The sequence below is a fragment of the Haliotis asinina genome, chromosome 2 (assembly GCF_037392515.1).
Source record: "Haliotis asinina isolate JCU_RB_2024 chromosome 2, JCU_Hal_asi_v2, whole genome shotgun sequence".
Taxonomy (NCBI): Eukaryota; Metazoa; Mollusca; class Gastropoda; order Lepetellida; family Haliotidae; genus Haliotis; species Haliotis asinina.
In genome coordinates this window covers 61,828,641-61,852,051 of record NC_090281.1, presented here as the reverse complement: position 1 = coordinate 61,852,051, position 23,411 = coordinate 61,828,641, and the positions used below count along the sequence as shown (strand labels likewise).

The window sequence follows — 23,411 nt, the reverse complement described above, 5'->3', positions numbered from 1 at the left end:
TACAAAAAGAAAACAAACTTCAATGATGGATAAAATCGTTAAAACAAAATCCCAGACAAATATGTAAACATGCTTCAGATAAGTTGCAGTTACTTGTGCAGACGCAAGACATGTCTCGTTGTCAGGTGGTGAGAATACCAACCCTACAACTGGATGGCTCCATCTTGGCGATATGTCAAGTCATGATCAGCAAACTCTGCATGTTCCAGGCAGGTCTGACAATGTTGTCATTGTTGAGCCACAGAAGTGTAACACTTTCAGCTCTGGACTAATGATGTGTGATTCTCGAACAGACCAGGAGGATCATCTTACAAACGTAACACACAGAGTCTCAAATTACTGAACTGTTTTTACCATCCCCATAACATGTCTCTGCATTTGGTCCTAAACCATTGCTGTACTTGTTGTTTACGACACAGAATGACGCAGGGACGTTGGTGCAATGTATCAAAACGTTGCTGCTGCCAGACCACTGCTGCCAGACCGAGATACTTTCATTCACAGGTGGTGCTGGAGTACTACCTGCCCGCAGTGCAGTGCTCACAACCTCAACATACTATGAATAGTTATTCACTATGCAAATATGAACACTTGCCAACATTCTGAACGCCTTTCCAGCTGAAATGAGTGATATGGTCTTTAGACATGAGTAGCACCACAACTAAAAATGTAGCAGCTTATTAAAAGAAACACTTGAAGAATGGCCTGAGCGTAAATTGTTACATTAAGGCTCCTGAATGTTGAACACAAACCTGTCAATGAGGGATTTCGTTGTCATAACTTCACTACCCATCACAGACTGTGCTGTAGTCGTGTGGATGCTGAGCTTGCATGTGATGCTGAACACAAGGCTCCTTCCCTCCTAGTACAATGTGTGTGGTGTGAGTATGACACAAGCTTATGGTTTTTGTCAGATTACATATACTTGTACAACACAGGGATCCAAGTGATTGTAGTTGGTAGGGAGGGAGAAACATCAGTTCTGTGGCTTGTACTGTTTACAAATAGAAGTACAGTCAACTACTGTTATCGCAAATATGATCATAACGAAGTGATGGATACAAAAAACTGACTTTTATCTTGGTTTATTTAGTTAAAATGCATGTAATGAACTACAATGAGAACAAATAAAATTACTTATCCCTTTGAATTTAAGATAATCAAAGTTAACTGTAGTTCTGCACACTGTTGCAAAGATTTCATGATTGGCCGAACATAATTATGAGATTCACTGATAAAGATTCCTGAAGATGGAATGGCAAAAAGTTACAGAACACACCATGTTTATTCACCGATCAAAGGTCTTTCAAAGCATCAGCTGTAAAGTTATGATAAAATCATGTGTTCTGTTTATACAACAGCTCTATACAAGAAGAGCCTTGTGCCATGTCAGCACACAACTGCAATGCTTCAGGTGCCCCTCGCCTTATGATGACCTTTTTCTCTGTTGTATCTAAGTTCTATTCTCAATCATTTTAGTCCAATAAATTGATAATCAAATAAATTTACTGGCAATAATTTTGGCAAGTTTATGAATATTCCATCCATTTGACAGCATCTCACAAGCAATCAAGTCACACCAGACAATCCAGTGATTGACATCATGAGCACTGATCAACTTAAACTTGGATACTAAGACAAACGCAACATCATGGCTGGTGACACCAGGAATGGGCTTCACTCATTGTGTCCATGTGGGGAATCAAACCCAAGAACTTTAACCACGAAGTTAGCCTACTGGCACAGTTCATTCAGAATGATACCTACACAAAATTCACTGAAGCCTGTTTGATGTACTGGGTAACATCTCTTATCATATCTCCTGACATAATAAACTATCAAGTTATATTCAGGTTCATACAGATTATTTTCACATTGTGCCAGCAGCCATTATCTACAGCCATACAATTCACCTCAACTTGATAACATGTCTGCCAAGCCCAATTATGTCTAAAGCCCCAACAATAACTCACTTGTAAACATATATCACTTAATTACTAGTTGTACCTGAAGTGGAAATCCTGTCAAGCATTATCTATGTTATCAGATGATGAGTGGTCTTGTGCCAAGTAGCATTGAGGCTACAGATTCATGGCTAACACATGAGACTATCGTCATAACCGCATATTAATGACATAACATAGATCTCAGTTGGGTGAATGGGTTTATCAGTTCTCTGAAAATAAGTGAATATTTTGCTGTGAATCAAAGTATTCATATAAGTGAATTTATCTATATGGTCTAAGACTGATTACTTAATTAATGACAGCTACATCAAAGATGTTGTTTCAGATCTAGACCTACAACCTCATCATGCCTAATAACTTTATCATAGATTCATTTGTTTGTAAATAAACCTAAGCTTCACGACACATCCATGAAGTCACTGATAAACACTTGGGTACCCAACCTGAACCACTGTGTTTAAATTAAGTGGGAAATATTGAAAATGCTAAGTAACAAATTGAGCCAGATTTTACCTAAACATTAGCAGCTTTCTAATCCCATTATTGACAAAGTCACAAGACATACCACACAAAAAGATTAGTGAAAATAAAGGGATAATGAAATGTATTTACATGTGAAATATGAAATGTGTTCACACAAATTTATCTTAAAAATATCCATAATCAATAACAGTTTTTGTTCCAAGTATAAGTTTTAGGTCTCAGTGTTGGTATGGTAATGTAGTTTCCTGAAAATTTGCGCCCGCAATTCTAAGGAGTAGATGGTAAAAGTCCTACAAGGTGACAACATGGAAGTAAACACAAAATAGAAGAGATGACACACTGTCCTCTTTAATCCCTGTACATGGGAACAGATGGAGCAGTATACCATCCTCTGCCTGAGTTTAAAGTATCAGATATCATCTATTTAAACTGTCATGATTGATAAAAGCAGCAGAAACTGTATGTGAGCAATGCACTGCTGTTTAAAACAGTCGCATGTTGATGGCTAAGAGCAAGAAACCAAATAAAGTGCCACAGGAACTGTAAATTAAGAAGGGAGGCATCTACTACTTCAAACACTGCAATAAACCATGGTAATAAAGAATGCAAAGAGACTACAAATTTCTGTTTGTTATAAACATGTTTCAATATATGAATTTCAACAAAAACATTCAGAAAAAATGAACAGTTCGTTACATTCTTCATTTTGCTATACCCTCGTTCATCATAAAAAGTTGACTGAAGTTCAAAGCTGCTGCCTACCAATATTTCTGTAAACCTAATAAGGTTCGCTTGTAAGAATCTCTGGTAATGGCTTGTGGTATATATATACTGAGCAGCAAAAGAAACGCAAGATTTTAAAAAATATAATCTAATACAAGTTAGCATTCATGTCTTATTTCTTCTATTATACAACTTGAGAAAAAGCCTGAGTTGTATTTCTTTTGCTGTTCAGTATATTTCAAAGAATACCTTTGGTGAGTAAACCTAAAAGATTACAGCCCAAATTACACCATCTGAATAAGCTATACAGTGAGTGAGTTAAGTTTTACACTGCACTCAGTAATATTTCAGCTATATGGCACTGGTCTGTAAATAATCGAGTCTGGACCAGACAATCGAATGTTCAACAGCATGGGCATCTATCTGTGCAATTGGGAACCAATGACATGTTAACCAAAGCAGTGTGTCTGACCGCCCAATCCCATTAGTCGCCTCTTACGACAAGAATAGTCGCTTTTTATGGTAAGCATGGGTTGCTGAAGCCAGAGAAGGCCTATTCTACCCTGGACCTTCACGGGCCTAATTAGTTAAGATAAACCCAACCATGTACTACTGAAAGAGTGAGTAAGTTGGGTTTAGGACCATTTTTAACAGTATTCCAGCTATGTACAGCGTCAACTTGGCGTGGAAAGAAAGTTCACTGTGAAACAGGTTTGAACATTTACTAATTTGGTCAAAATGGAGGAATAACTGAACTTACTGAATATGCCCACAAGCCTTAAATGAATTAGTAATTACTCTCAAACTACATTCCAGTTTGCAATTCCCGAACCAAACAAACCAGCATACACTGTATACATATTGTATACAAGTGTTTATATCATGGTGTCTGGGTGTGTACAAGTTGTATACATCTTGTCTCTCTTGACAAGCCACCACCTGTTGGTGAAATGACTACACAACAATAATACTTCAGGGACAGACCAGACAGTGGTGTTCACCTCACTGATGAATGGTAGAACTGATCCCATCTGGTGGCATACAGCCTGGCTGATGGGAGGAGTACAAGCACTAATGGAAGATGTCCAATCTATGATGGGTAGTGTCCAACCGACAATGGGAGGAGTTCAACCAACAATAGTAGGGAGTCCAACCTACTGTGAGAGGATCTCAAACAACAATGGTAGGAGTCCAATCCACAATTGGAAGCTAAGAATTCAACCAATACGGAAAGGAATCCAAAGAATAACAGAAGGAGTCCAACCAATAAGGGGAGAAGTCTAACCTCAGGACTTAGCCCAACGGTAGAAGTCCAACCTTCAATGGATAGAGTCCAACCAAGACTGGAAGGAGTCCTACCTACAATGGATGAAGTCCAACTATTGATGGAAGAAATCCAACCTTCAATGGATAGAGTCCAACCAAGAATGGAAGAAATCCAAACTACAAAGGAAGAAATGTAACTAATTTGGGGAAGGGTCTATCCCTTTGGGGAAAACCCATCTTCAAATCATGAAGTTAATATTAATACTCAGAATTGATGAGGAGTCTTCAAATTCTCAAAGTGAGATATTGTGACACCAAGTGAAGGCTGTTTTCATTCTGGAGTTGTAAACCTTTATCAAATCTAATCTAGTAAGTTCCTTCCAGAATTGGGTAGACCTCTATCGTGACTTTGCACCAATCATTTCTAAACCCTGGTTTTGAAGAACATTTTTCGAAACCTCACATCAGGTTAAAGTTTGACCATCTCATGACCTAGGTTTTGAAATGGTCAGTATTTATTCTGATATGTAATTCCCAATCAACTCCCGGTTTTGAACCCACAACCCTTTGCTCTCTAGCTTTGTGGTTTTATCTACTTGGCTACGAAGGATTGCTGTGAAGAATGAGATTGTTCGTCATCATGAACCATGTGTTCTTCTCAAGACAGGTACTGCGGGCAATGCACATGCAGGACATGGGTAGCGCATGCAGAGCTTGTGTGATGAAGGTGTTGGTTGCCAGTCACATCACAGTTGGCACCAGCTGTTCCTTCATTTGCAGGCTGTTCTATCAATGGTTTGGGTAGCAAATGTAACCCAACTGGTTTGGGTAGCGAATGTAACCCAACTGGTTTGGGTAGCGAATGTAACCCAACTGGTTTGGGTAGCGAATGTAACCCAACTGGTTTTCGTAGCGAATGTAACCCAACTGGTTTTCGTAGCAAATGTAACCCAACTGGTTTGGGTAGCGAATGTAACCCAACTGGTTTGGGTAGCGAATGTAACCCAACTGGTTTGGGTAGCGAATGTAACCCAACTGGTTTGGGTAGCGAATGTAACCCAACTGGTTTGGGTAGTGAATGTAACCCAACTGGTTTTAGTAGCAAATGTAACCCAACTGGTTTGGGTAGCGAATGTAACCCAACTGGTTTGGGTAGCGAATGTAACCCAACTGGTTTGGGTAGCGAATGTAACCCAACTGGTTTGGGTAGCGAATGTACCCAACTGGTTTGGGTAGCGAATGTAACCCAAATGGTTTGGGTAGCGAATGTAACCCAACTGGTTTGGGTAGCGAATGTAACCCAACTGGTTTGGGTAGCGAATGTAATCCCTTGGAGTGGGGAAAATCCCTCAGACCTTCGGCGAGTGGGATTTCCTCCCTCCACGGTTTTACATTTGCTACCAACACCTCGGAATCATGATTTATCCTATACATAATAAATAACCCTATTTCCATTATTTCACAGCTGTTTTACAAAATCAGCAGGAGAATGTGTCAGGCTCCAACTGCATATCTATAATATGCACATCAATTATTTTTTTCCCACAAACCATTACACCCCCCATGTACACCATCTTTTCAATCTATTTTCTGCTCTTTAATGGCCAGTCTAGAGGATATGAAACCAAGCATATCTTTTACTGAGTCACTTTGGATAATTTCAGTCAGTATTTCCATCTGTGATCCATTATCCATGACTGTAGCTAGGTAACTATCATCTCTTATTCCCTCAAGTAATATAAATTGTTTTTTACACAATGTGGCTGCATGTAAAATAAGCATCAATGTTGATGGTGTCAGACATGGGTGCAAACTTTTCATCACTCATTAGGTGCAAGCAAAATATTCCGAGAATACCAGGAACTGAATAAATACACTGAATTCAGCCATCATGAGAAAAGGCTGCATTACAGCTGACTGTCTAGCTGATCTGGGCCCAGGGATTGTTTAACAATGTGATCTTAGAGCTAAGACGAGAACGATTCCCATACTTTAACATAGCTAAAATCACTTTGTGGAAGGGTTTCTGGACCAAAGCATCAGACTGTATGAACAGTAGCCATAGATGTGAGTGCACATAGGTCTGGTTTGATTGTTGCAGTATCTATTTGGTGGCAGTCGCAGAGCTCAACAGCACAGGCATCATTCTACACAATTGGGATATGTGACATGTGTCAGCTAAGTCAGCAAGGCTGACCATCCAATCCCACTAGCTTCCTGAACAACCAGGTGGGTTGCTGGAAACCAATTCTAACCCAGATCTTCACAGGTCAGTCACATAGGCCAACACTGGGACAGCCAATAATGACCTAAGATCCTTTGCAATATACAGACACATAAGAAACATGTTGAGGGTTGAGCACTGACTGTGATTCACATAAGCTTACTTTCCTAAACTGGTTTTGTTGATATTAAAGGTGCCACCTTCAGTGCTACAATTCAAACATCTTGAGTGGTATTTCTGGATGCAATCACAATAGGCACTGGTAGGCCTTCTTCGTTAATGTCCATTCCTGCATACTGTCAGATTCCCTCTTTTTGTCTTGACAACCATGACAAAATGACGCCATTCCATTATCCATGTCAAGTTAACCTGCATGTGTAGGTAATCTGTTCCATGGTGAGGAATCGTACACCCACTATATCTGCAAGGAGCATAATGATTCCTCCTCTGTTGCCAAAACATTTGTAATGTGGTCATGGAAAGCTGATCGGCCTGCATTGTGATGAGGTTGTTGTTTGGGCTGATCATGCTGTGAGCAAGCACCTGCATCAGAACCTCTTCACAGAAGTGCCACAACAGGTTATCTAGCAGCAGGTTCTGGTATGATCATCAACCAGATCAGACATAGCTTCACAAACCTTTCCTAGCATTGTGGTTCTTTGTATCACCATTCGGTGTTCTCAAACAACTGTCTGCTTTGTTTGTTGTCAAAAGCCACAGGTGGTAAGTACTTAAGCGTGGATGAGAAAATTTAGCGATTTCTGTTCTGAATTATTATCCACCTCATCATGACGTCACAGAACCTTCTCACTGCCACCTGTTCCACCTGGTCACCAAATGCTGGCAAGTGGTTACAGGAGATTACAATCAATCCATCGTAAACCATCATGACAACATGGAGCCAACAAAGTCCCGAATCTGACCATCCAGTCCATAGAGTTGCCTCTCATATGTCATAATGACATGGAGTCAAACGAGTCCCTGGGTCTGACCATCCACTCCACAGAGTTGCCTCTTGTATGTCGTAATGGAGTCAACCAAGTCCCGGAGTCTGACCATCCAATCCACAGAGTTAACTGTTATATGTCATAATGACACGGAGTTAACCAAGTCCCTGAGTCTGACCATCCAATCCACAGAGTTGCCTCTTGTATGTCATAACGATATGGAGTCAACCAAGTTTAACTAATGCCAGCTCAGGTGACACAGAGAGGATTAACCATGATAGGGTTGTACAGCTGTAAACATGCCAAGATAACATAATGCCAAAGGCCCACAATATTTGTTCAATTCATTGACATGAAAAGCTACAGAGCATGTCTTGAGTGAGTGTGGTGTAACTTAACTAAACTAATAATAACTAGTGCTGGTGTGCCTGACTGAATAATCGGTCAGTCCATTGATCTCTCTAGCATCAGCAATTATCAACTGGCATGGGAGACAAATCATTGTTAACAAAAACTGAAACATCCAACTAAACTTTATGAAAGCATGCTTCTTTTTGTTACATTCGTTAAAACAAGACATAAACGAATATTGCACATAAAACTGAAACTAGCAACTCAACAGGAAGCATTCTTGATTGTCTTAATGGTATTATTAACCAGTGCCTGTTTAATTTCCAAAGTGATATTGACATTGTGTTTTGTGGTGGACTTACAATAATAATAAATTTTTTGACTGATTACTCAGCACTGATTATTGATTGTAAGGGATAACCTAGTAATAAGAAATCTAGAATATATGACAAGTCTGAAATCCATAAAAGTTTGACTTGACTAAGTGATCGACCTGCTAGCTTATTACAAGCAACATCAGTTACAGAGAACCTCAGACAGAGTCTAACCAAGAATTCCCACTGAGCATTTTTCCCAAAATCATCTTCAAGGTTGACGTATGTGTAAAGAAGTCTCATCAGACGTCTGCCATCTGAAAACATCAGAGATGCAAATACTGCTATCAATGGATGGAAATTAGTGCTGCTGGCGAAGTCATACATGCTCCAAGGGTGCTAGATGGCAGTCTGCAGGATTCAGTAATCAGCAGATGTGAAGTGTTTTGGAAGCAGTTATGCTTATCACCTCCATATCAGCATGCAGAACTCAACTACGATACCCTGTCATCCAAAAAACTGCAAATGCATATGTTCTATATACAACCAGGCAGACCAACTAATAACATGAGTCCAGCATTAGCCATTATTACACGAAATTTGGCCGATCATGCAACTTCCGAAATAACAATGAGAATGAGTTGGGTTTTAAGCCACTTTAGCAATAATCCTCTAATATCATGGCAGAGTACTGCAGGAATGCAATTCAAACATGGTGCCCATGTGGGGAATCGAAATGAGGCCTTCAAGGTGATAGGCAAACACAATAACCAGACAACTACCCCTCAATCCCCAAAATAACAATCAAATGTAATATGTCTTTTGACCTTCTGTCTTATGTTCATCCTACAAAAATTGTTTTCAGATTACCTCTTACTATATACATGCTATAACCTGGTGTTGGTCATCTTTCTGACACTATACTGTATTTTTATTGGTAACAGCAGTGACTTTCTGTCTTAAGTTCAGGTTGTCAGAGCTGGGTGATTAATACTTTACGACGTGATGAGACTAGATCATGGAACCATGTTATGAAACAAGCAATGGTGTCAAATTGTGAAAATAGGCAATGAAGCCATTTTATATACCTGCGTCAAACAGCCAGGCCATGGAGCCATGTCATGAAACTGTGTCAAACAGACAAGCCTCAGACCATGTTATGAAATCATGTCACAGAGCCAGGCCAGGGACACAGGTTATGTAATCAGGTTATAAAGCCATGTCATGGAGCCATGTTATGAGACCTGGTCACACAGCCAGGCAATGGAACCATGCTACGAAACCTGGTCACACAGCCCGAACATGGAGCCATGTTATGAAATCAGGTCACAGAGCCAGGCCAGGGACACAGGTTATGTAATCAGGTTACAAAGCCATGTCATGGAGCCACAGTATGAAACCTGGTCACACAGCTTGACCATGGAGCCACACAGAGACAGGCCATGGAGCTATGTTATGAAATCAGGTCACAGTGCCATTCAATGGAGTCTTGTTATGAAATCAGGTAAAAGAGTCTGGCTATGGAGCCATGTAATAAAATCAGCTCACACAGCCAGGCAATGGTACCATGTTATGAAACTTGGTCACACAGCTAGACGATAGAGCCATGTTATGAAATCAGGTCACAGAACCAGACCATGGAGCCATGTTATGAAATTAGGTCACACAGCCTGGAGCCATGTTATGAAATCAGGTCACACAGCCAGGCCATGGAGCCATGTTATGAAACCTGGTCACAGAGTCTCACCATGGAGCCATGTTATGAAACCAGGTAAACAGCCAATCAACAGAGCCATGTTTATAATGAGTTTAGGTCAAAGTTACATTAATCCAAGTCACTGAGCCATGTTATAAGACTAGGTCATACAGAATATCGTTCAGCCAAGACAACAGAAATAGAAGCAGGTTATCAGACAACAGCATGTTCCATCAGTACAAGCACCTGTCTGCTACCTCCTCCACTTCACCAGCCCTATACACTTGTGATTCAAGAGGGTGTAATCTAAGTACTACTTGGCGCTAGTGTCAGGAGTTTACCCCAAGTACACGTGGCGCCAGGTATTGCTAGTCATCCCTAGCACAACCTTCTTTTCTCTGTGACTAGCATGGAGGTATGTACGAGGTATCAGGTAAGAGATAAACTAAAGAACACCTCCTTCGACTACTTTACCTTCCAGTACATGGAAGTGACTTTATGATTATACATAATTTTAACAATGAGGACACATGCACGCACTCATGCATGCAAGTGCGCGCACGCATGCACGCACGAACGCACGCACACACACGCACACACAGGTAGAAATCTTACTCTGCCTTACCTGCTATCAAAAACAATTATTGCATTGCTGAAGAAAAAAATTCACAATTTGTATCAAAGTCAATACACTGCATGTGTCTCCTAAGCATTTGATTGGCTTATCAGGCAATTTCTGTGTGTTACCATCCAAAAACCTTTAAAAGATCACACTCATGGGCAGAACTTTTTCCTTTTGGCAAATAATAAAACGTGAAGCCTGATAATGGGTCTGAAGTATGTTGATGTACCTTCACTTGCAGGCGATCTACAGCCCACTTTCATATTGTGTTGTTCTACTTAGTTTTAGATACTTCAATTCTGTTTCTGTGATATTATAGTGGTTTTTACTGGACTTACAATGTATTTACAACTTGTTTTCATCACTCCTTGAGAATGAGAAAAAGAGCATCTGCATGAAAATATGGCACTATCAGGATAAAGAAATAAAAGTCAACACTCTATAAGTCAACTTAATCTTAAATGACACAACAGCTCCTTAAGTTCATGTGTATTATCAGGATCAGTATGTGTCGACCATTGCAGCCTGCACTGTGCTGGAGAGATAACCACAACTTCTCCACCCAGCCCTTCATAATCGGTCTTTGATAGCTGCTGCCATCTTGAGGAACTACGTATAACTTGGCTCCTGCTCTAATGAAGAACTGAACTGTTACCTGTCAAATCTTGCTTGTTTTGAAAGTGTAAAAGGAGCAGATGTCAGACAACAGATAACAGCAACTTACATAACAGAGCAAGCCACAACATACAATACAGAACTAGACTGGCCCCATAACATACAGAAGTAGGTTACAGAAGACAATGTATAGAACTTGGCTACAGGAAAAGATGATTTTGATCAAATAAATACTTACAACATCGACAGATCCTATTTCTTGAATACAAACGATACCTGAAAGATTCTATTTCCTGATTAATAATGTATACAAAATTTCATTTTGAGCAGACCAATGCCACCTGATAAATTCTCTTTCATAATACAGATCGCACCCGAATATTTATATTTCTAGAACACAATTTCACTTACAGAACTCTAATGGTGCCTGAAAAAGTATACACTGTATTTCGAGAACACCAACGGCACCTGAAAGATGATATTTCTAGAACACCAGTAGTGTCTAAAAGACTACATTTCTAAACTGAAAGGTTAAAATTTCAATTTCACTTCCTGTACATACATGACACATGAACACTTTATAAACATTTCATTCATGATGCCAGTCTGACAACAAGATCTGGAATCCCAAGACTACAACAAGTAGTAACTATCACAAAAGTCCTGGTACTTTAACTATTTCTAAAGAGCTAGAGCCTAAAACAAGTTTGTTCCACTGATGTGATCTGTCATTGTCCATTTAGAAATAACTATATTTAGGAACAGTGATCATAATTAAGAAAGGTACTACACCCTTCAGCCATTTCCCAGGTCATCAGAGAAACATCTTGTTGCAAGTCAAACAAAATTCCCCATGTACATTTCAGTCAACAGAAGATAAACAAATCAAACACATGATAGGAATTGTTTCAATCACTGTGGCAGCAGAACATGGTAATGAACCATAGGTACACATAAACATGATCTCTGGAGCAGACGAGCATGTTGAATTGACAAGGGGAGGGACAGGCATATCTGGCAATGTGTTCAACACGTATGGAGGATTTCCTTGCCAAAGGTGCGTAAGTGTTATCAGGAGAAACATATCCTTGGCTAAAATAGACCTTCCTACATTTGTATTTAGATAATATCGTGATGTTCTTCTGCCATATTAGTTCCATTAGGCTGCAAACATGGATCACTTATTTTTTTGTATTTGAGGTTGGGCCAAAAACACTGGTGCATGTGCTTAATTGGGTGTGTGTTTTGTAGTTATGTAATCTGCAATATTTTGAAGTTCATAGGTCATAGTTTATAACAAGAGCTAAAGGAAGTTCCTGCAGACACTTTTTAAGTTACCTTTCTGTCCGTATGCACTGTCACGTTGACAACCAAACACTGACTTGCAGATAACTGTACCAGTAATTGACGGAATCAGGTCAGACTGGATAAATTCAGACATTTATGGGAGACTACTTGTATAACTTGGCACCAAACACAATCCTGAATCAATTTTGCTTACATGTAGAAACATTTGCATATTTGAGAATCAATAATCGGAGACGACAAAAAGGAACTCTTTTTATGGATAGACTACTTCTTCATCGCAGTGGATGTGACATTTCGGTGTAGTTCCTAACACTGTTCCCTTGAAAATCTTTAGTTGAAGTTGTCTATCTATAGCAAGTGTTCTTGTCCATCATACCAGCTTCTAAATGCCACATAAGGAATCAAAAGTGACACTCTACCAAAAATCATTCACAGTGGTGGCTGAATGGCCTTCTCAAAAACAAATATATATACTGTAGGCATTACAATAATTCACACAAACAGAAGTACAAAGAAACATTTTTGAATGTACGTTATGTTGAACCCATAAACACTGATTTTCCTCTCATACTTACCAACAGTACCATGAACTATATGAAGTCAAGAATACAATGAAGTTTCCAGATCCTGAAACCTGGAACTCATCAACAAGAGAGATATGGGACGTGAAAACCATGACGAGATACTACAGAAACAACAAATCACAACTACTATCAATTTCACAGTCAGTGACTGCCATTCTCCAAAGACATACTTGAAGATCATGAACAGCCATTGGCACTGCACTGGAAAGCTCACATAGCAACACTACTGATTGATTCTAACAGTACTATCTCACCATCTACAGTTACTTGGCATCCATCTTTATAGTCTGAGGTAGTTATGTTGTTATGTAGTTACCCTTGTTCTGTTGCAGGATACACCATGGTACTACCCTTATTTCGTTGTATTCAGACAGCTTAAACCATTAGGGAACAAAACACAATGGCAGTGACACACATACACTGATGTGTTGAACTTTGCCAAATGTATGGTTGTCAGGAAGCCCTCAGTGTTGCCTAATTTAGTTATCATATTGATTGGGCAACTTGAAATAATTTTGGGGGTCCTTCAAACTTTGAGACTTAGCATCACAGAAAAAAAATGTGTTAAAGTAACAGAAAACAAAACTGAACCTTAGTAATCTGTACATGATGATCAAAGTACCCACAATCATAGGTTCCTGATGTGGTCAAGGGTGGCAATTCTGCACAGTAAATTGCAGCACCTGAAATATCTGCCTATCAATACCCCATGAAGTGGAATATTTCATGATGTTTAAAGCTTAATCTCTTTATAATATCTAATGTTTTTATTCCTTTTTAAAAAAAATCTAACTATTTAAACAGCCATATCCTCAGATATAAAATCACCAACTTCTAGAATGTCAATCAAACAATTAAATATTATGGACAAAACCTCTGACACCATTTGACATATAACATCTACCTTTAACAACATATCGCCAGATTGTCGAAAAATTGCTAAGTGTGCGCTAAAAAACAACAAATCAAACTGATTATTCTGATGTCAGCCATTGTGTTCAAAGAATTCACTAAAATACATTACATCGCCTCCCTTCTTGCCAAAGACAAGACCTTTCACGATGAGTCAAATCCTAACCTATGCGGTCCTAGTCGTTCCAGCTTCCAGTGCAAGAACATCCTCCCAGGCTTAACAGCTGCAACACTCTCAACAGCTAATGTCTTACCCATGAAAATAAACAGTGACATCTGAACTTTTTATAGCGGACAAACAAAGGTTATCCAGGTTGTTGAGAAACCTCCACCATGTGTAAACTTCCAATGACTTCCAGAATACAACCTCTTCACTCCTTCCAGTCAAAAAATGAAATGCTTACGCAATTTCGTGGGAAAGTTTTATGGTTATAAAAATTAACTCCTGAATTTTGGGAAGAAGCAGGACTGATTCCTTTCTTTAAGCGAGATTAGTGTTGTTCTCCAAATCCTTTGGTTAGACATTAAATAAATGGAGTGAATAAAACAATGTTCGAAATGTTAAACATGATAACTGTTGCTGTTAGTATCACTTTCAGAAGAGTGAGTGAGTGAGCTTCAAACATTATACCCATGTGGGTAATTGAAACCAGGGTCTAAAAAGTGAAGTCTACCCACTGCTCCACTTTTAGCAAGCCTGAGTGTCACCACATCACATTTATCAGCTACCTTGAATCCAAATCAGGCTTTGGACTGAGGTCAAAATCGTAGACTGAAGGAAGTGTCCTCGGTGTTCTTGTGACAGTATACCAGTGTTACCACAGAACTACTTCAACTTGTGCATATGTTGTGGTGTTGCATATCACAAAGTGTGGTTATTACAAACCAGTATTGAATCATAATAATTGTAATGGTAATGAACAGAGTTGATAGGTGTTTCTGCCAAAGAACACAGGACCTCTCCTTGGCCAATGAATATGGCTGAAAACTTCACATTATATGGAAGAATATCAAAGTCAAGTGGACCAGTCAAACATTTGGGTGCAGGTTGGCTAATTGTCTCTTTCACTCCACGGGCCTCAGAAGAGTTAACTTGCTGTCCTACCATGTGGCTCAGAAGAGTTAGCTTTCTGTCCTACCATGTGGCTCAGAAGAGTTAGCTTGCTGTCCTACCATGTGGCTCAGAAGAGTTAGCTTTCTGTCCTACCATGTGGCTCAGAAGAGTTAGCTTGCTGTCCTACCATGGGTCTCAGAAGAGTTAGCTTGCTGTCCTACCATGTGGCTCAGAAGAGTTAGCTTGCTGTCCTACCATGGGTCTCAGAAGAGTTAGCTTGCTGTCCTACCATGTGGCTCAGAAGAGTTAGCTTGCTGTCCTACCATGTGGCTCAGAAGAGTTAGCTTGCTGTCCTACCATGTGGCTCAGAAGAGTTAACTTGCTGTCCTACCATGGGTCTCAGAAGAGTTAGCTTGCTGTCCTACCATGTGGCTCAGAAGAGTTAGCTTGCTGTCCTACCATGTGGCTCAGAAGAGTTAGCTTGCTGTCCTACCATGTGGCTCAGAAGAGTTAGCTTTCTGTCCTACCATGGGTCTCAGAAGAGTTAGCTTGCTGTCCTACCATGTGGCTCAGAAGAGTTAACTTGCTGTCCTACCATGTGGCTCAGAAGAGTTAACTTGCTGTCCTACCATGTGGCTCAGAAGAGTTAGCTTTCTGTCCTACCATGTGGCTCAGAAGAGTTAGCTTGCTGTCCTACCATGTGGCTCAGAAGAGTTAGCTTTCTGTCCTACCATGTGGCTCAGAAGAGTTAGCTTGCTGTCCTACCATGTGGCTCAGAAGAGTTAGCTTTCTGTCCTACCATGTGGCTCAGAAGAGTTAACTTGCTGTCCTACCATGTGGCTCAGAAGAGTTAGCTTTCTGTCCTACCATGTGGCTCAGAAGAGTTAGCTTTCTGTCCTACCATGTGGCTCAGAAGAGTTAGCTTGCTGTCCTACCATGTGGCTCAGAAGAGTTAGCTTTCTGTCCTACCATGGGTCTCAGAAGAGTTAGCTTGCTGTCCTACCATGTGGCTCAGAAGAGTTAACTTGCTGTCCTACCATGTGGCTCAGAAGAGTTAACTTGCTGTCCTACCATGTGGCTCAGAAGAGTTAGCTTTCTGTCCTACCATGTGGCTCAGAAGAGTTAGCTTGCTGTCCTACCATGTGGCTCAGAAGAGTTAGCTTTCTGTCCTACCATGTGGCTCAGAAGAGTTAGCTTGCTGTCCTACCATGTGGCTCAGAAGAGTTAGCTTTCTGTCCTACCATGTGGCTCAGAAGAGTTAACTTGCTGTCCTACCATGTGGCTCAGAAGAGTTAGCTTTCTGTCCTACCATGTGGCTCAGAAGAGTTAGCTTGCTGTCCTACCATGTGGCTCAGAAGAGTTAGCTTGCTGTCCTACCATGGGTCTAAGAGGGGTTACCTTCCTGTTCTACCATGTGGCTCAGAAGACTTAGCTTTCTGTCCTACCATGGGGCTCAGAAGAGTTATCTTTCTGTCCTACTATGGTCTCAGAAGAGTTATCTTTCTCTCCTACCATGGGTCTTAGAGGAGTTATCTTTCTGTCCTATCATGGGTCTCAAAAGAGTTAGCTTTCTGTCCTACCATGGGTCTTAGAGGCGTTAGTTTACAATTCTACCATGGGCCTTAGAGGATTTAGTTTACTGTCCTACCTTTCTTGGCTAGGGCGCCTGCACTGTTGTAGAGGCTGTCGCTGCCACGCACAGCCACTTCTCCATCTTTGACCAGCTCGTTCCACAAGCGACTCAGACCTTCACGACTGAAAGCACTCTGGAAAAGAAATAGGAACCATATTTGAAATTATAGCAAGAATAATGTCATATGTCTTCAGACTAAAGATTGTTGAGAAGTAAGCAAATGTTTTGTCAAAATTCTGAGCAATATAACAACTTTATTGCAGCAGTTCTGCAGGTGAGTTTGAGTATGGACCCTGCAAGCCAGTGAAAAGACGGTGAAAGTTGAAAAGTAAGAACAGTGGCATAGTATTATAATAAAGGATTCATTTCTTGACAGGGTTGAATCCTGGATGATGAGCAACTCCACACAGCTGCACCCTAGACTGATGGGCCATAAAGGATCAAGAACACATTGTACCTTTTTGAAAGTGGCTTCATCCTCAAAACAAACCACATTCACACAAAATCAAACATCTTTCATATAGATTCAAACACATGAAGAATCAAATTCAAACATCCACAAAAAAAAACTTTCACAGTTGCTTCATCGTGATTACTGGTTAATCCTCTAAAAAGCATTACATGGCCCATATGGAAATATAATGACATTGTTCAAACAATCATGCAGGGATGTCAAGGCAAGGGGAGAGAATCACTTGTCTACACAGGAATACCACTAGGGATAGCTATGGCTTAGTGTAAAATTTCATTTCCAAATTTCTGTATGTCTCCATGGTACCCACAGAAAAAAGGCAACCATAATCTAGAGGGAATGTCTACCACATGATTACTTTATTCAATGCCAACCAACTATCCTTTGTGTTCTTCACCCATTCCACAGAAATAAACCACACATTCCTATGTTTATGTGAGGTTGTAATACTGCTGACACTTTGGCAGTAGTCACTCAGGGAGACATGGAGAAGCAACTGTCTCTGATAGACAGAAGGAAGTAAGCCAATAACAACAGGGTAGAAACTACAAGAATGGAATCCACGAATAGAAATATGAAACGGCACATTGAACAAGGTCGGAAGTTATGTGGGCATTTGGTAGGACAAACCTAGAACATGATCTGGGTGAAGCAGGATGCAAATCCACATTCATAGGATACTGATATGGTCAAGGGAAGCAACTACATACAGTAAATTGCAGCACCGAAGATATCTGTCAATTAATACCCCCAGGAACAAGTATATATTGTGGAACATCTCATGATGTCGGCAGCTAAGTTTCTACTTAATGTCTAAAACACTTCTCTCCTTTTAGAGGGATTTAATTATTCCAATACATTCCAATCATTTCTGTTGCCTAGAAAATAAACAAAATGGAAAGAATAAAAGAATTTCACTAAAATACTACTGCCACCACAAGCAGCAGTCACTCAGGGAGACATGGGGGGCATCTGCCTCTGACAGACAGAAGGAAGGCGGGCAGTAACGTCAGTGGTTCCCCACACAGCATGTATATACATAATTGTGGCAATCAGGGTAATATCACTGCTATTCCCCAGTAATACATAGGGATTACCACTGCCTGCTTCACAAATTACCACGGCAAAAATAGATGTGTTTATATGGTTTCTCTGACTTCTGTGTTAGAGGGGTTTACGCTTGAGAAAGGGTTGGGTTGATTAAAAGGTCTTATCAACGTTATTGAATCCCTGTGAAAACATTTTTATACTGGAGATGACTCCATTATTCCAGAACACAAAGACTGTACTGTAAGATGGCTGGTTGTGAATCACACAAATCAGCCTTTCCACTCAAAAAGATTTCATCATTTTCAAGTCTACCACCAGAGACAAAACCCATCATCTTTGGGCTACCTTAGTCCCACGTCAGTTGAGTCTGACAACCATGAGGTGCTGGTGGGTCTATTTTAATCTGGAATCCACATGTGTCAACAATGAATTCATTGAATAAGATGCCAACTGAAGCTAGAAGATACAAAAAAAAACTGGGGTAATGAATGGTAGTGCTAATTTTACATCAAAGCATAAAACCCAGTGTATAGATACATGTTCGATAAAGCTCTTAATAACATTATCATTGAATCACAAAATATACCTTCACATAAACTTAATTTGTTTTCCTCCATTTATTATGTATCAAGATAAAGTTGAGAGGAACAGTCAGTTGAATGTCCCGGCTATCAGTCTTACGTCCAGTCTTTCCTGCAGTGTTTATGTAACTGCAACACTGCAGGAACATAGTGAGCTTTCGTTTACGCAAACAAGTGCCACCTTTCTCACAAATGCACACAACAATCCCCGCTGTATCTTGCATGCATTTAACAGTCTAAATATACTGCAGGCGTTTCAAAATTCCCTTCCATTTGTTTATATCTAGCAATTAGCAGAGAATGGGTTGCGGAGAGACCAGAATGGTCGGCACGTTTGGAATTAGGGAGAATCTCTACAGGGACGATGAATGTTGTGTTGAAATTGGTTTTATTTTCTATCTGTGGCACAGATGATGGTGATGCATAAAAAGATCAAGTCATTAAGCGTTGATGACGTGAAGACTTTGTACACTATCTGCACATTGCATGTTTTTCGAGGACTGAGCTACTTTCTCTAGGGAACCTTGGGAAGAAGTGGAGCTAGCATGTTCAGTAGTTTACCGACGTAAAGGGTAAACATCCAGTCAATTCTTTTCTTATTTGGTTTTGTTGGTTGGTTGTTAAAGTCACTTTCAGCAATATTTGAGTTATATGCCAGCAGTCTGTAAAAGAACTTATGCTAACAATACTGACTTGACAATCCAGTGATCAATAGCATGAGTATCCATCTGCACACTTGGTATACAATGACATTTGTCAACCAAGTCAGCAAGCCTGAGCACCCGATCATGTTAGTCGCCTCTTATGGCAAGCATGGGTTACTGATGATCAGTTATAACCTGGCCCCTTAATAAATAATAATTTTTCAACATTAATCAACAGTGCTTTGCTTGCATGTCAAGGCAAGTAAATATTGAAATGGCACACTGAAGATGACAGATTAGAAAACTTTATTGGATTCATATTAATGATTATTTTGTCCACACTGATGATGAATGTATGCTAAGCTGCTGAAGTTACATTGTTCTCCTCAATCAGTCTGATCAATCTGTACTTACAACGCACATAGACAATCAGTCAGCTAAGTTTGAACATGCTGACAGATATTTCAGTCATGAAGCCCAAGTGACACTGGTCACAGACATATACTCAGTAGTACATTCAGAGAAACAGTCATAATCATATCAAGCTGTAATTCTAGTCCATCAAGAGATCCTGGAACCAGAAAGGTACATCACTTTGCACAACAACTTGCAGCACCAATTGTTCCCTGATGGCTCATTCCTTACATACTCATTAACAACAATTCGCAACAACAGGAACAAGGGAACCTATTATTATCTAACGAATCAATTAACATAGCAACACCAACAATCTACAAGACATGTGTTGTCAATTCAGCATGCTTGCATGCCTGTCTACTCCTCTTGGCGGATGTCCCCAATCACAACAGCTTCTTGTGCCTCAAGCCAAATACTGCCATGAAACACTTTATCCTAGTCCCTTGTCAGCAACAGGAGATTCTGTCAACAAGGAGCCATTATTTGGCATCATGTTACAGACACAATGTTTTCCAGACTCTACAAGGCATCTGCAGATGTGACGGCAATGGCGCTGGCAGACAACGTCATTTCAGTGGTTATATCCGCTCTGCTGTGTCTATTAATCCATCACTTTATATTCCATCTGGTATCTGTGCCAAAATGCTCCAGACAATAACCCAATATTATTGTGCTATTCTTAACATACTGGCATTCTAAACCTAGCTCTCTAGCCTGTAGACTGAATGTGATTTGAGATGCAGGTGGGAAATGTACATATAGCTATGATCATAACTGTTACCTGTCATTTGTTGACTGTTTAATGCACGCTCAGCAATATTCCATCCATATGAAGTGGTTGCAAATGGTGGAATCAGATCTGATGATCAAGTGACTGGCATGTGCATAAAAAACCTTAACATGCTGTAATCTTCTTGTTATTTATAAGAACTACCAAGAAAAGGGCCTGGCAAGCTGAGGTAATGACTTAATGTCACCTTCGATATATTGGCACTAACAGAACTATCTTAATTCAGGGTCCCAACAAACAAAGTGCTCATAACACTACAATATTTGTATGATAAGCATTGTTACAATAGTCAATAAAGCAACAAATGTTTTTGGGTCAGGAAGCGCATGCGTGAGTGTATGTGTGTATGTATGTGTGTGCCTGCTTTTACAACTCGGAACCTTTTATATACTGTAAGCCTGCTGAGATAGAATGCCACACTTTAACACGGATACTTCATGCAGCTACGGCATACAGACTCTGATCCAACCAGGTCTTGATTTAATCTCTTAATGCCACAAGTGCCAATTAACAATAGATGCCATCTTTTAACATCCGTCGGTAATATGGAGCCAGGGATTAAACCCCTGACCTGCTCTCCAGGTAAATACTCCACCCACTAGACTAGAGATGTCTAGTCTACAAGAGCTGCACAATTCTCAACTACACCACAGAAGCTATGTTAAACAATGACACCTGCACTGATAAATTCTCCAGAAGAATCACTTTATGAAATCCTGTCAAAACATTTGCATCATCTTCTGCTGTTCCTACACAGCGATCTCCAGACACATCCTCCACATCAAAGTAGGCAGAAGCTCAGCTCACTCACTACAGATGTGAGATGAATACTACAGGGTAACTTTCCCCTGCTTATAACAGCTGGGGAGTATTGGACTGATTTAACCAGAGGCCAAAAGTCACCCAAACACATGTTGACTGATGCCATTCACATTAGTAACTGCCAGGCTATAGAAGACTTGGCTCGGTGGGGGAACCAGCCCAGTGTACTCCCACATAATTACTTTCCATTTAAAGTCATTTTACATTAGGTTTATCTGATAAGATTTAAGAATCTGAACGTTCATATGCTGCAGAAGCTCCTGTAGAAACCAATATCAGTTCTTCTATTTTTACGCTGAAATCAGTAATAATACAGCAAGCCTGTAAATCTTGCCTGAGCTAACACAAAAAACAGGCTGACATTACGAGCAGGTTTGGGATAATGTGACACTAAATCAATATATACGCTTTTTATAGGAGGTTCTTTCTGGAGATTACTTAAGTGAGATTATTGAATGGTACAAATTAAAATTTTATTCATTTCATGTCTGTTCGATGCATGTAAAGCAGGTCCTTGATCACGCTGATATCACAGATATCTGGCACTTTGTTGAAAATCCACAAGAACTGAACTATGAGAGCTGATTAAATAAGAACATTTGGAAAATGATGTAAGCATATTCTTTAATTTTATCTGTGAAGTCATGGCAGACAAAGGATAAAACTCAGCAAGGACTCTTTTGCCATCATTTGACTCCTTCCAAAAGACCTCATATCTTGGCTTCAATGTCATGTTTGAGATTATTTAATGGCAATGTTTATGAAAGCGTGTCTCATTAATACTCTGGATTTTGCAGGTTTTTAGTGCTAGCAAACTGATGTACTATGCAGTGTAATAGACACAACCTCTTTCACTTTCAGACACAGTGTATTATGGATGCCCCTTTCACTCACACAGGGTAACTTTGACCTCTTTAACTGTCAGACACTGTGTAGTATGGTTACCCCTTTCACTCACACAGTGTAACTTTGACACCTCTTTCACTTTAAGACATGTTGTAGCATGGTTACCCCTTTCAGACAGTGTAACATTGACACCTCTTTCACTTTCAGACACAGTGTTGTTTGGTTACCCCTTTCAGAGAGTGTAAGGTGGTTTTCAGTCAGGTGTTTTGCACTGGGAGTGTCACTCTTGTAGTTTTAATGCTATGACAGTAGGAACAGAATTTTTCAAAATGTTGTTCAAATGTGAAAATTATGTTAATCAATGATTGTAAAAGTGTAGATTTATATATTTTTTTAAATTATTGTTCTGACAGTGATTCTAACCCCTGTGGTTTCAACTGCCTAATGCCATGCAGGATGACAAGTACCATCTGTCTGTCTTTTGGTACGAGGCCAGGGTTCAAACATGTAACATTCCACTCTTGTGGCAGACACTGTATTTACTACTACTACTAGACTTCAGAATACAATCATAATCCTGTATAAATAACATCTTAATACAAGGGGAAGAGTTTGACGAGACGATATTTGCAAATCTATATATTTGTCTTAACAATGCTACATCCTGATTTACAAACTATATTTTTGCCTTCCTCTTTCCCTCACAATTGAAATCACACAATAACATTTTACTGAAAATCTCATCAACTGTTGATTACTTCCTGCAAACCTGACCTAAAAACTCTGGTTTCACAACAGAAAAAATCTCTGTCTATGGTAAGAAAACATGTTGCCATGGAAGTTCATGGCGCTGTGATGAGCCACCAACTAAGGCTTTTAACTTTGGTAAAAACTGTTCTGGCAACAATACGCGAAACATAACACAAGACACCTCAGTTCTGCTAAAGCTATGGATATGTCAGCAGTGACTCTGAAGACTACAAATGGTCACACATCTACTCTAGGTTGTTATCATAGTGAGTGAGTGATTGAGTTTAGTGTTAGGATGCACTCCACAATATTCCAGCTATATGGCGGCAGTCTGTAAATA

At 39.9% G+C, this 23,411-nt stretch overlaps 1 protein-coding gene across 1 annotated transcript in view; it reads right to left on the bottom strand.

Moving 5' to 3' along the window:
* LOC137274075 (E3 ubiquitin-protein ligase HERC2-like) overlaps positions 1-23,411 on the bottom strand; it is a 127,993-nt gene that overhangs the window by 75,092 nt on the left and 29,490 nt on the right. Inside the window, exon 3 of the mRNA XM_067807064.1 lies at positions 16,715-16,832. Coding sequence (XP_067663165.1) covers positions 16,715-16,832 — 118 coding nt within the window. The remainder of the gene's footprint in view (positions 1-16,714; positions 16,833-23,411) is intronic.